Source organism: Rhinoderma darwinii, chromosome 6, assembly GCF_050947455.1.
Source record: "Rhinoderma darwinii isolate aRhiDar2 chromosome 6, aRhiDar2.hap1, whole genome shotgun sequence".
NCBI classification, from domain to species: domain Eukaryota; kingdom Metazoa; phylum Chordata; class Amphibia; order Anura; family Rhinodermatidae; genus Rhinoderma; species Rhinoderma darwinii.
Window position 1 is genome coordinate 51,510,840 of NC_134692.1, and position 15,404 is coordinate 51,526,243.

The window sequence follows — 15,404 nt, forward strand, 5'->3', positions numbered from 1 at the left end:
TATACATGACACATTGACAGTGAATACTGACATATAGTTTTGTAAGCAATATAAAACACAAAGTGCACGTAAAAAGAAAATGTCGCTCCATGGCTGTTGCGTCGCTTTACCAGACAGTCCATGCCTGTTCATATTTCCTGTTTTCATGCCAGCCCAATATAAGAAGGGCAGAGCATTTTAATGAAACAGATTATATGCTCCTCTATTACCCATAATAAATGCCAAACCTTCATACAGTGATCAAGCGTAGACAGAGAACCAACATGATCAGCATATTCAGTGTGTGCTCATCTCATCCATTCTTCCTCTGTATTATCCTTCTCATCCAGTCACTATGCTCCAGAATCTCCCGCTCCTATAAATAAAAGAAATACAGGAGTGGAATAAAGACGTCTTCCCCAGCAGAAATCCAGAGCAGGTTTCTTTCGTGTTCTTCCCTTTTCTATGTGTCTCTCCCTCCTCCTGCAGATCTGTGTGTGTTTTTTCTTCCTGTGTACTGATCCTCCCCTCCCCATATCTGAATCAGATCCTCTGTCTCAATTCCTCTCTTTTTTAATAGCTGCATACATGCTCGCATGCATGAGATCAAGCCTGGATGGGGGTGTGTAAGAAACAGACACAGAAAAAAAAGCTGAAATAAGGAAACCAAGGACAGCCCCAAAAGGACTTGACTCGAACTTAACTAATAATCAGTGCTGTCTCTGTGTGTCTTGTGCCAGTCACTTTGTGTTGCTGGCAGACGAGAGAGAGATTGGGTCTGTCATATCAAGTTTTTTTTCCTTTGCATCCATCTGAGGGGGCTCTCAAAGTGAATTGTGTCATTCTGCCAGATCCTAGTACATTGAATTGCTCCTCGTCCAACGCGTGAAGAGTTTTTTAACCGGTGCCCCTTTACCTTTCCGCACAAAACAGGAAGATTGTGGGGATCCCGACGACCTCTCTGCCCTGATCAGCAACCTATCGTATTGCAGAAGACAATAAGGAAGAGGATAGCACCAGTAATAGAGCGGTCTTTCTAGAAGAGAACAAAAAAGGAAAGAAAAGAAGAAAAACTAAAAAGTGAAGACAAACTTATAAACCTGGAGTCATTACTTATGATCCATGGGCAGAGTTTTAGCCCATCCCAGGCAACCTACAGACAGCCTTCGAGCAGTAAGTACAAATCTACCAATCCGATACAATACTTTGAGATGAATTAATCGCTTTTATTTATTTATTACTTTTTTTGTAATTAATTTAGAGTTAAATATAGGCATTGTCACAGTTAAGTCCCTTTCTTGTACACACAAGGTTATTGCAGGGCAATGAAGCAAGTCATGTGTGTGTATGTATAAATATTATACATCTTTACTGCTGCGAAGCTCTTAAAGTTTATGGCAGCTACTTTGCTATAACTTTAAGCAGTGGAGTTGTCTTGTGCGTGCCACAGAAACCTGCATGAAAACTTCTTGAACAGGTTTAACTTAAATGAATCCTTCCGAGGGATTCTGAAGACTGATTGTAAGTCAAAGATATACGACATATATATATATATATATATATATATATATATATATATATATATATATATACACATATGTACTCAGAATAAGTATATATATATATATATATATATATATATATCTATATATACCTGTAAAGTATATAGCATATACATGTGTGTTTATGTATATAAATATCTATGTATATAAATAAATACTATATATACATATATGACATTTTTAATGATGTGTGTTTAAAATGGAAATGGAATATGGGAGTATTATTATTAGAATCTGTAAAAAATATATAAAATAATAATAATTGAAATATTTTGTGCTACTGCTACATCCAGTTTAGAGTATATGATACCTAAGCTCTTTCCATTTGCTTAATTTTTTTCTTAACCCCTCCACATAGATCCATATTATTGCGATCTGCCAGGGAGAGCATTGTCCCCGAACCAGAACAGCATGGAGTTGAGATGTGACAGTCCCATCTTAAGGGACAGTCCAGACCGGAGAAGCAACAGTCCAGATGATAAAAGTCCTCCTCCAATCAAAGTGGCCAGATTGGAGCAGAACGGGAGTCCATTAGGAGCCAGGGGACGATCAAACGGCTCGCTCACCAAATCTGTGGGAGGTAATGAAGCAGCACTTTTAATGTATACACAACAAAGTGGTAATAATACAATGGCATCGAGAGTCAAGGTTCATGTTGACTATGGCTTTTTTGCCTTTGGTGTTGCATTACAGGAAGTTAGTTTCAGCTTGTTCTTTGTTGTAAATATAGAGTGGGGTGACCCAAGGGTTGGCATGTTGCAGGCACAGTGCCACTGTGAGTTGTTGGCAGCTCTATGTCACTGTGATGTAAATGTTTCTAGTTATTCCTCGACAGTTTGCAGTCATTTGTTTCCTGCTTACCCAATTTACCTGTGCTCCCCGCCAAATCTGCATGCAAGATTCTGCTACAAAGATTAGCCTTGTGTATAATGCAGTGGTACCCTCGGGTCGGAATTCTAGTTTTCACTTATGTTGAGACAACATATGTTTATCATTCTCCGTTCATGTTTTCAGGCAGCAGTTGACACCGTTTACTGTGTGGTTAATGCCTCTTAGGTGATTACATGCTTTTGCAATAAATTATAATCTTGTATTGAGATTTTTTGGTCTTTTTGCTATTGCTACCACTACCAGAATTAAACAAATATTATTACTTTGGTCAGTAAAGTCGTTTTGAAGAATTTTGTCAGATGCGTCATTATGAGGTTCATTTAAAATAATTAACATGATATAAATATCTATATTCAAATCAGTTTACATCTATCTATCTATCTATCTATCTATCTATCTATCTATCTATCTATCTATCTATCTATCTATCTATCTATCTATCTATCTATCTATCTATCAATTCAATTCAAAGAAGCTTTATTGGCAGGACCAAATACATATTAGCATTGCCAAAGCAAGTAAGAAGTAAGGGAATGAGGGATAGGGACTGAGGGCTTGGGGATAGGGACACATCTAGGGTCGGGGTTATACAAGTCCATGGCATATCATGTCTCTCTCAGTTTATGGCATGCAGTGACATATTGTGCCGCTGTGCCCACTGTTGTTTCCTCTTCACCCAGCAGGATGTAGAGTTTCTCTTCCTCTTCCATGGAGCTGAAGTCCGGTAAGAGATCAGAGAGTCTCCTGAAGTGAGTGTCCCTTACTGCTGAGTATTTGGAGCAGTGTAGCAGGAAGTGGGCCTCATCCTCCACGGCCTCCTGGTCGCACTGTTGGCACAGTCGGCTCTCCCTGGGCTTTTAGGTCTGTCTGTGGCGCCCGGATTCGATGAGCAGGTTGTGGGCGCTCAGTCTGTAGCGGCTCAGGATCTGTCTGTCTCTGGGGTTTGGCAGTTTCTCCAGATATGGCGCCAGTTTATATTCCCGCTGTAGACTCCGGTATATTGTCAGTATCTATCTATCTATCTATCTATCTATCTATCTATCTATCTATCTATCTATCTATCTATCTATCTATCTATCTATCTATCATCTATCTATCTATCTATCTATCTATCTATCTATCTATCTATCTATCTATCTATCTATCTATCTATCTATCTATCTATCTATCTATCTATCTATCTCATATCTATCTATCTCCTATCTATCTATCTATCTATCTATCTATCTATCTATCTATCTATCTATCTATCTATCTATCTATCTATCTATCTATCTATCTATCTATCTATCTATCTATCTATCTATCTATCATCTATCTATCTATCTATCTATCTATCTATCTATCTATCTATCTATCTATCTATCTATCTATCTATCTATCTATCTATCTATCTATTCAGAGCTACTGTATTTAAAAATAATAATAAAGTTTTCATAACATATGAGTTTAAAAGTATTGTAGGCAATAGGTAATTTAGATGTTTGTGATGATGTCTCACATTGCGTACAAACATATTAGGTGTATTATAGTGTAGCTGCTAAGTTCTTGGTGAATGTGATATATGTGGTACATAAAATGAACTATATGTAAAGGCCGTAGGCTTCAAGGCCTTTTGTCTTTTTCTACACTTTAGTAATTTTACTGCCTTCTTCTAATTTCTATATTTATTTAATACAACATTAAAAATAAATGTATCTAAAATTAATAATAATAACAATATTAATAATGAACTAGCAGTGTAGATGAGATTGTTACACTAGTAATATGACCACACAGTTAGCTTGTATATTCAAATGATTATTTTCCATGTATTCTAGCGTATGCACATATATTACATGGATTTTTTTTTTATAAAGGTAACTATATATGTTATATACTGACATGTATAGAGTTGCAAGATGTACTTTATATAGCTATGTATAAATTCCACACAAAAGAGAATATCTTATAGTGTTAGTGCTATTGGGAATGTGTCATCAGTTTCACTAATACTCTTAAACAGAGCTCAGTTGACACACAGAACCCCAAATGCCGCCTTGAAAATGAGCAGGAGGTGTGTAAATATCTCTGGTGCCAGAAGACGTGATATTTAGGTTAATACTGCTCAGACTCAGTCCATTGCCTGCCTTGCAGACGTCCTGGATTGTGCCATGTGGCATTGCTAATACGAATGACCCCTTGTGCTTGGTCTGACCGTTGCCCTTTAATCATTTGAAAATCATGTATAGATTTGTCTGGCCGATAGTGTTTAGTTTTCTAATTAACGTCACAATTCTGCAGACAGACCACACTTTGTGCTTCTGAGCTTGTGCTGTTGTGTGCAAAGACTGGAATCCTGCTGTGCAATGTACTTCTTGCAGCTACAGCACGTAAACAGTCAATGCAGGAAATGTTAGACTGTCCAAAAACCGGTTTTTAGGGTCACTGAAAATAAGTGTCTGTGAGGTGGAGGTGGTGGTGAGGGCGTTTATTTATCCCGTAAGACTTTTAAGTAGAGAGAATTTTAGGATTTAAAATGTATCTTAGTGTGGAGGTATAATAATGAAAGTGTTATTACAGCAATTGTCAATATGTCTCCATTTCATTCATATTAAATCAGCCTATATATCTATATATGTATATATATATATATATATATATATGTGTGTGTGTGTGTGTGTGTGTAGAGAGAGAGTGTATATATATATATATATATACATATATACTAACTCTTTGTACACATGTATTGTATATATAAACATATACTGTACAGTATCTATGATAATATATATATATATATATATATATATATATATATTTGTGTATATATGTATGTAACAATAGTTTGCCCACGAATCTGTCCGTCCACCTATTTGTCTGTCTCTCCATGAGGATAAACATATTTTGTTACCTTTTCTCCATACATAGTTTTGCATAACCGTGAAGTATTTGTTGTTCCGTCAGACATAGTTGCGAAGTTGTCTATCCTTAACACGTTAATTGCCACAATACATTTAGTTTTGTATCATATGGTCTTTTAAATGCTTCCTGATAAGCAGGAGAGTAGCCTTGAAAACCCACTCCATGGGATGAATGCAAAGTTCCCGTCCACAAAGATGTTCGCACATTCATTTTGGAATGGCCTTACGCTTCTCCTGCTGGGATAGGCCCTTTGTCACTTTACCACAATTCTTTCAATTATTAACATGCCCTTTTTATAAACACCACATATAGCTCAAATTTCCATATTACGCGGTGGAAAATTGTCATTTAGTTTAAACAGCCTTTATCTTGTACAATTACCATCCAATATTTTGAAAGGACCGTACATAATAGGAGGTAATATTTCAGTTATTCAATTGTTCACTTCAACATTTTGTTAATTTTCCATTAGGCGTTTAGTTTTTTTTTTAAAGATATATTTGTGGACAGAAAATACATATTTAATTATGTGTGAAGGATACTCAATCCTAAAGCAGTTAGGGAAGGACATCTTTGATAATTTAATGCCGTTATTTGATAATTGATTTACTTGTTTGATTTCAGATCAAAAGCTTTTAGTGGAAGTAACCAAAAGAATTTTCATTAAATTTCAATTTTCTAATGATTATCAGTGGGCTTCATGCTCTTTTGGAATGGGTTGTGATGTACTTTACATGATAGTTGGTAAAAGCAACAACTTGTCTGTGTTTTATACTCTTATGTCTATGGTTTAGGGAGCCTTCGGCATTTGGCTAATGAGACAGATGATGAACCATGTTTTTCAAAAATATTTATTAAAATGTATAGTATTGGGATTTGTGGCAAATGGAACCTTAAAATTAAATAGTTATTCGTATCAATTGTGAGATTGAGTATTAAGCATGTTATTAGTATTTTGGAAACATGATGTACCCAATTCTGGGATCTGTAGTTTGTGAAAGCCTATGAAAATTAAACAAAGATTACGTCTGCTGTAGAAGCTTCATTTGACATGATGATGATATCCGCTGTCACACTTATAATCACATTCAGCATTTTTTTTTTCATTCCTTTAAATTTAGTAACTTTAGATACTGTGGTTTAATTATTAGAAACTATGATGCACAGCCAAGAGATATGAGCGTCGAATGTCCTCCTCTTTCTAAGCTTGATTTACAGTTACATATGAATACATCATAACTGGTTGACCATTAGTATTGGCTTATAGTCATCAGTTTTCACGCAAAGCAATTGGCTTCCCAGCAAGTAGTCACATTGGATTGTGCACTATGCCTGAAATGACGATATCGTGTGCCAGTGTTTGGTATTAAGTTGGCATGCCTGAGCAGAAGAGAACTTAACTTACAATATTGTTCCTCACTGCTCCAATACATGTGTTAGGGTAGGCTTCAACCCATATTGCTAAACGGTCTAGTGGTGTGTTCAGTTTCTTTTTTAACAAACGTTCAGCCACAACCTGGACATGATTATAAACCACCAGACAGAGACAGACGGCTATGGGAGGCTCACTGCCTACTGAATACGCACTGTGCTTCCAACCCAAAGCTGATGTATATCCTAAATTCTCCACTTGTGTTTATGGGATAAGTACGGTCTGTCTAGGAAAACACTGCTGGTTAGCCAACAATAAATCTTTTGCTAAATTAAAAGTTGACTGCTTAGCTTGTAAACACTAAATAATTTGTGTTGAAGCTATTTACAAAGGGTTTGTCGGCCTGCTAAGGAGAGGGGCAGTTAAAGTCTTTGAGATGTGTGATAATGATTTTTTGTTAAATTCACGGCAGTGTAGTAAATCTAGCAGCACCCAAATTGCGCTTTCTACATGGTTGACCTGTCTTTTACTGGGATGTAGAGTTGGTGGTCAAGGATGGACGTTGAAGCAATGCTGAGTTTTTTTTACTCAATCGGTTAATCTGTATTATTTAATACAACAATAGGCTCCATATTACTAAAATAATTGACATTTTAATACTATATAGTGTCAAATGTGTTGGCTATGAGAGTGTAGGTATATTCAGAATACATGGAGCGTCAGCGTAATGTTTACACATAATCTTTATGTATGAATGTATACATTTTCAGATATCAGTTCGCTGATCAGGGTTGTAATGTTACACACTTTCAACGGTTGATGAAATGATTTGTCCAAGGTCACAAGGAGATGACACTGGGATTTAAGCATGGGCCTTCAGCCAGATTTCCAGTGCTTCATACAGATTTCAAGTTCATTAAAATACATTTTAGCTAAAGCTGTTAGGTAAATTGAGACAAAAGGATTACAAAAAATCCAGTTCACAGCCCTTTGCTGAGGATCTTTCATGTTAACATTAAGTATAGTTCTTGGCATGCTCTGCTCATAGGCTGTTATTTATTAACTTTATTTTACCTTATTTTTTTAATGTCATAGATTATCTGGTCATATAGCCATTGTTAATATCAGTTTACATACAATATATATATAGATTAAGATATCATATCACAACCTCTTAAATCTGCAAATGTGTGCACATAAACATATACATTGCACGCACCAGAATATACATGTTATAGAGAAACATATAAAACACACTTTTAGGTAAAGTTTCCGGTGAAAAACCTATAGGATGTCATCATATTTATAAAATAATGGAAATGCTATTCCAGGATCACTTTTACAATTTTCCCATACTTTATATATATTTATTGACTCAAGGCAGCCATACCTAATAGGTATTTATCTTGATTTTATAAAGACGTAGTATCATTGAATGTATAAGTGATTTTGTATTTTGCCAAGGTTGCATTTCTCAGAGACAAGAACGTCTTGAAATTCTGTGCCGGCAACAAACATGTTAATGTTGTTATTTCAGTCTTGCATTGGTTTGTGGAAATTATAAATGAATATTATATTTTATGTTAAAAAAAAATTCTCAGACTATATCTATATCAGGAGAAGGAGGATGTGTTCATATGTGTTTTTTTTAAATGACTGTAGATCCAAATTCCTTAGCTAAGGCCCTTTTCCCTCATCCCTAAAGACTGCGTATATGCACATCACATGTGCCTCTTATATGCGTGTCCAATATGATTGTGGCATAGAACTGGGAGCTGCTAAGCTGCAAACTGCGATTAGGATATTCGACCATATCCATTTCCAATTTTGAATAATTTTCTATATACCCAGATATTTTATTTATACATGTGTCAGTTCTACAAGAAAACTGCTCACGAATCTGGCACTGGCTTTACTCATTGCTACATTTTAACAATACATAACAATAACAATTCTTGCCAGGTCGGTGCGTTGATGTTACGAGCATTAAGGATGGACAATTGTGTCTTCAAAGACACCGGTAGAAGAATTTAAAAGGCTAAAATGAAATATAGGGAAATTTGTAAATTATTAGGAATCTATTTTTTTTTTAAATGACTTACATTTGGTCACTGCTTGCTGCACATTATAGGCTTTCCATACCAGAGGTAGGCTAATTCTGGTTTGGACTTGTATCAGAAGTAGTGTGTGTTATTTAGGCTGCATAGCAATACAGTACGATGTCCCTTAATGAGACACTTTAATCGTCGCTGACCATTGTTACAATGTTGGCGGTCATGTAATAAACAATACCATTGGCCATATCCACGCTCATTGACCCAAACACAACATCTTTCCATTAATGGGCAGTTTTATACCATTTACAATGGTGCCAGGCTTCACTAGAGGACTGGCATCGATATGTGACCTAGCAACTATTACAGATCACACAAGACTTATGAGTACTGCGGATTGCGAGAATGTTCACAACACTATTAATAAATGTGAACATTTTATAGTTTGTGTAGAATCTTTCATATCTATTGCATTTATAAGGGGATTGAAATTACCTGTTTATATTAATACCATTATATATTTCTTTATTTTATTACGGAGGGATCAGAATTTAGGCCAGATGCGGATGAACGTCATTGTGCAGCCTTAAATGCTAAAGCAAATATTCAAGGATGTGTTAGTGATGTATTTTAGTCCTTTTAATTGGTCACCATATAAAGATACGTATTTGATAAGTGTCAGATATAAAAGCTATTTGAATAACACCCTACAGTGAAGTGCAGAAAAGCTGCGTACATTTCCTGATATTTGTATCTCGTAATATGGAGAACAGAACAGACAATACTTTGCTTCAAGGACGATTTAGACATCTCTTATTTGGATATGTTCTTCTGTGAATGAAATATTGGAATAAGGCCTGGCCAAGCTTAGTATGCGTCTAGAACTTAGCGTTAACATGTCTATTATGTTCTGTATGGGTATAGAACTGTTTAAACATAAAGATAATTATTTGTAGCTTTATGTTTTGAAAGAAATGTTGAGAAACGCAATTTCCAAGCTGTTAATACAAATGGGCCACGATAACTTAGTGCTTTGATATGTTTGCCACTTGACATACGTTTACTTACATGATCTCATCAACATTACTAAAGAAAAAAAAGAATAATTTCATTGGTGTTTTTTTTTATTACATTTTTTATCTTTTTTTTTTGCTTGTTGTCACTTTGCATCAAGTTTTTTTGGGTCCTATTAAGGCAGTGTTCATCTTAGATTATGTTAAAAAATAAAATTATCCTTTGATGGGTCCTATTAATTTCTATGCAAAAATAGACCAACTTATATCAGTTCTGTTGGGAATTAAGAATTTGGAAACAAAAATTCTCAAGTGAATAGAGCCGTTCTACATGTTTGGATCATGATGAATGCAAATTGATATAATTTTATTCACCCGTTTAAAATTAGCTTAGATCAATTGCACAAAAACATAAAATACGCTAGTAAAAACAATGTGAACGCACTCTAAATTCATCCATCGTGATTATTATTGATATGACACTGATAAGACACTATGACATGGCAAGGAGTGGTGTCTGTACTCAAAATCAGTACTAGCACATTGACAAACTCAGCTCTACTACATCTGTGTGAACTTGATGGTCACAGGTCAGAGAATGCCATAGTGATGGAGGTACTGAGAGCGAAGGGAAGCATTTGGACCAATGGTCTCACTCCATGTATTTTATGAGGAGTTCCTGAATATCCAAGACACATTTTTCCATCCATAGCTTATTAGCAAGAAAGCTAATGCTATAATCCCTGGGTGCTGTGTAATAGTCCAGACTCTCAGGACCATGTATGTGGCAGTTATATACCTTTTTAACATTTTTATTCATTTTATATTTTTTATTACATATACAAATGACATCATAAAGTGATTTAGTAAAGAAAAAAAATTCTCCATGGCTTCTTGAATTTCCCTATAAGCACATCCTTGACCCTTGACTGCAATGTTACGCACTCTGCTACTGGAGTGATCGTCTTTTAAGATGTTGTAGTAATAAAGAGTTAAATGGTTTACATGTGACATGCACTTTTGTGTTAAGTAACTAAGTTATGCTGCCTCGTGACAACATTTTATGTCGCTGGCTGAGATTTATTTGAGTGGGTGAAATGATTGATCATATTCACATGTGTACATATTGCAGTATATTACTTTTTTTTTTACTGGTTTTCATCCAGAATATAGTTGTAAGGCATTTCAATGGGCCCATGCATTTTGCCATATAACAATATGGCGGTAAACAGTAAATACAGCATGCTCCATTGAATGCCATATATAGGACCTCTTCTCTTAGAAGCAATGTGATACGGCACCCCGCAGAAACTATGAGGGCCACAATATAGTGCACAATATAGTTTTATATTGCGCACCACATTACAGGCCGAAATGTAGAATCATTGTAGCGGTGCTTTTTTTCCTTTATAACTTTTTTTGAGTATAAAGTTTTCCTTTCTACTTGGATCCATTTCCGGGTCTTTTTATTTTTTTAAATTGAATAAAACTGCATCTTCTGTGCTGCATAACCTTGGCCTTAAGGGCATGTTCAGACGTGGCGGAATTCTGCAGACACTGTCCGCATCAATGGCGCACATAATCCGCGTTGCAGATTCCATTGCGGTTTTGGCTAAAATGTTAAGTAAAATGCTGCGGATTTGTCATTGCGGATTCAGGTGCAGATCACACCCTGCTCTCTTTCAAACATTCCATCCCAGTCTGGGTATAGACGTCGACATACATAGGTCCAGCCAGAATGATGAAATATCCTGTTCCTGAAAGCTATCCGCAACGCAACACACATAACATCTGCGGATTTCATTGCGTAATTTTGAAACTCCATCGAAGTCAATGGAGAAATTCCACAACAGGTACGCATCAAGTCCGCAACAGACAGTGTATGCTGCGGACAGAAAATTCTGCACCACGGCCTATGGTCCGCAGCAGAGTTTTCTGCAACGTCTGCAAGAAGATAACTAAAAAGGTGTGGAAAACAATGGACCGACTGTCTGCTGCAGATTTCCACTGTGGACTGTCCGCAGCAGAATTCCACAGCAATTACGCCACATCTGAACGTGCCCTAAATGATTCCCAGTACAAGTCTTTTTTGCGTGCCTCTTCCCCCAACCCATAAAAAATAACTTTAGGCTCGATTCACACAAAGCTTTTTGCTGAGTTTTTCATGCCGTTTTTGCGCCCGATGTTAAATTAAAGTGTATAGTAAAATATAAAATGCACTACACACATCTGCATTTTGATTTCTGCCATTTTTAAGACAATTTTGTGGTCAGAGGTGTTTTATTCCAAACACAGCATGCTCTGGGTATGGCTTTTTTTCCCAGGCGTTTTTTCCCATAGGCTTCTCTATAGGACTAGAAAAATACAGTGCCAGAAAAAAATGCATGCACAAAATGAAACTAAATGAAAAACACCAGCAAAAACACCACTAAAAACGCCTTCAAATGCATGTTACATTTAAAAAACGTCAGCATTTTTTAATGCATTTAAAATTGCCCAAAAAATTCGGTGTGAAGGAGGCCAGGATCACACACACAATTTTGATGCAGTTTTTGGTGCACTTTTGCGTCTGCGGGTTTTTTTTTTAATCCAAACTCTGGGTGGACACAAAAGAAAGGAGATACATCAGTCTTTTGTTTTTATCCCTTTCCTTCCTTTTTAATCCATTTCTGGCTTTGGCTAAAAAAAACTGCACCAAAAACTGCATCAAAACCATATTTGTGATCCTGGCCTTACTGTTCTTTGTCGCACTATTGATACAGAATAGAAGTCCTCCAGCTCATTTTCTCTGCATAACATTACATATTTCTCTTGTTGTGCATTCTATTAAACTATATATATATATATATATATATATATATATATATATATATACACACACATATATATATATATATATATATATATATATATATATATATATGAAAATTCAAGTAGTCACAAAATCCTGTGCTGCTAGAAAACTCCCGGCAGCAGAAGGAACTGAACATTGTGCAGCCTGTTGGCAGTGGACAGGTTAAATTGTCCTAATAACCAGGCAGTATTTAGTAAAATCAAAAGTGCTTTGGCGCTGACAGCTTTATATCCCTACTGGGTAATATTCGCTTACTTGAATTGGCAAGGTCTTTCGTCTAGTAATTTACTCCATAAGATTTCAGCATAAAGGCGGGTGATTGATGACTGCAAATGCCTATTTATGAAATTGTTGATTAGAACTTGTAAATCCACGGGGAGTAATTGCATTCCTTTATTTTTACCCATACAGTATTGTAAATAATATTGTTTGCAGATATTGTGATTTATTTTTATTTGTTCCCTTTGTGAGCTGTGGCTTCTGGTGTGCAGAGTTAAATTGTGTCTAAATACTTTTCAGTTTCTTTCTGCTACTGGAAAGATGTAAAACCTGTTAAACATTTGCGTGCTATAAAAATATTTGTTCAGGATTTACACACAGAACAGAAATATTATTGTCGCCCATAGAAATGTATAATATTTTCTTTAGAAAAACCTGAAAAGGATTCTAATAATGAGAGTGATTTGCCCCAGGTGGAAAATGTAAAATGTTTAGTGACAGTGAGAATGCTCAGCTGATTCCGGTAGGGTATCATCTTAGGCGTCATGTACATGACCGTAGTTTTGCGGCCGTATACTTTCCGCAAGTGCAGAACTGCAATTGCGGATAGTATAAAACACATGCTAACCTATGGGCCAATGCACACAATGGTTTCCACGGTCCGTGTATTGCCCAGAGACCGACCACAAAAACAACAGGACATATCATCATATGTTCCACAATTGCAGTCAGTGAAATTAATGCACATCTTGCGTGTGCACGGTCCGTGATTGTGGACGGCCTGCGGATGACACTTCGCGGACGGTCCGTGCCGTAATCACGGACCGTAGACACAGGTATCGAACTGTGGGAAAAACTACCCCTCCCCCCAAAATCATCACATTGTATTAGCTAACCCCACAAGAGTTCTAATGCCACGTCACGTGGTCATCCTTTTGTTGGCACAATAGTTATTGACCGTAGTGAATATTAATATTTAGTTAAGGAGAAACTAGTTTGAGAATTGCATAAATAGCAATTGCTTAACATGATGGTAATATCTGAAAGGTGAAAGTGTAAAAGATGACTCTGATTATAAGGACTCACACATACTACTATATTACGGCTCTTTACAATCTCAGAGTTGTAAAGAGCCGTAATACGGCGCTTCTGTATGTCTCTAATTTCATACGGAAGCATCTAAAGCTTTTTTTCAGTTAGATTTTAATGTGAATCAGACAGACAAATATCATACCAAGTTCCATCGGGGTCATTGCTTTTAGGGAAGGATATCTTCATAGTACATAACTGTGCGGAGGCAGTATATGTCGGCACATGGAGTGCCTACGTTTCTGTAGTATGGAGCTTCAGGGGCTCCGTGTACCTCTGTACAGGCTCCAAATTTAATTTCCTGCACTCACCCTGCAACACCCCGGAATATATATGTAGGATTTCATGCATGCAGCTGTGTTGTACAGATCCATAATACAGTGGCCATAGCCTGCTTAGGCCCATACTGTACCTCCGTGTCCCTATGAATTTATAAGGATGCCATGCAGAAGTTTTTTCTCACGGTTTCTGTACAAATGCGCCAGATATAAATAGTGGCACATTCCATCGCTTGCCTAGTACGGAGAGACTTCTACCTAGAAAACATTGTTGTGTTGAGAGAATACAGGATGCTTTCCACTTACATTTCCTACTGCCCTTAGGCTACTGTTAGATATTCCCACTTGTTAAGGGGTGCAAAGGTAGAAGTCACGCCAGGGCCATGGCGCCTGACGGTGCCTCAAAGCCCCTCTGCCACATAAGAAGACACCAGTGTTATAAATCGCACATGGTGGGTGGGAGGCTTTGTTACAGGTTTTGCATTAGTGCCCAAGAGCTTGAATTTACGTCTCTGGATGTGCTTGGTCGTCCAGAGAAAGAGATGTTCTTTGTAGCTGCCCTCGACATGCTGATTGATGAAAGTCCAAATGAGAGACGCCCCTCTATTAACTGAGAATGCCCTAATACAGTATTGGAAAATGCGTTTTTCTAAACCAGATGACCTCTTATAATTAATATGTACAGATTTAGATGTAAAGTGTAAAACTTGAGTATGAATTTTTCATAAATATATTTGAAACCCTGGTCATTATATGATGGTTGAATGCTTGAATGATGCGGAGGAAGGAAGAAAAAAAATATAACCATAAAGCATTAACCAATTTGCCCTAAATAGGAAAAATTTCCCTTCTGATCCCAGGTGGCGATCAGACTGGATCAACATTCTATACATTGACATAGGCGCTGATATTTTTTTGTTCTAATAAATTATCTTAGCCTTTATTTGAAGATATCTATTATTGAATTATAAGGGAACTTGGAATGTCCGCAGCAACTTAGCATGTTTATTATTAGGCCTCTGATTTTAAAAATATAAATTATACAGACAAATTTCTTTATTTCATCACCCACTGTTCTAGAAATTCTGATAATCCGTTACTTATTTCTGGCATAGGGAATATCACAAGGCAGAAAGTCTTAGACTGAGCAAAGATAATCATTTCTAATATGCTGATAGCAGTTTGACAT

At 36.5% G+C, this 15,404-nt stretch overlaps 1 protein-coding gene across 3 annotated transcripts in view; it reads left to right on the top strand.

Moving 5' to 3' along the window:
• The first annotated feature begins 589 nt into the window (after positions 1–589).
• SATB2 (SATB homeobox 2) overlaps positions 590–15,404 on the top strand; it is a 189,272-nt gene continuing 174,457 nt past the window's right edge. For all 3 annotated transcript variants that reach the window (XM_075831206.1, XM_075831208.1, XM_075831207.1), the window contains exons 1-2: positions 590–1,152; positions 1,900–2,121. In XM_075831206.1, coding sequence (XP_075687321.1) covers positions 1,095–1,152; positions 1,900–2,121 — 280 coding nt within the window. In that variant the 5' untranslated portion in view covers positions 590–1,094. The remainder of the gene's footprint in view (positions 1,153–1,899; positions 2,122–15,404) is intronic.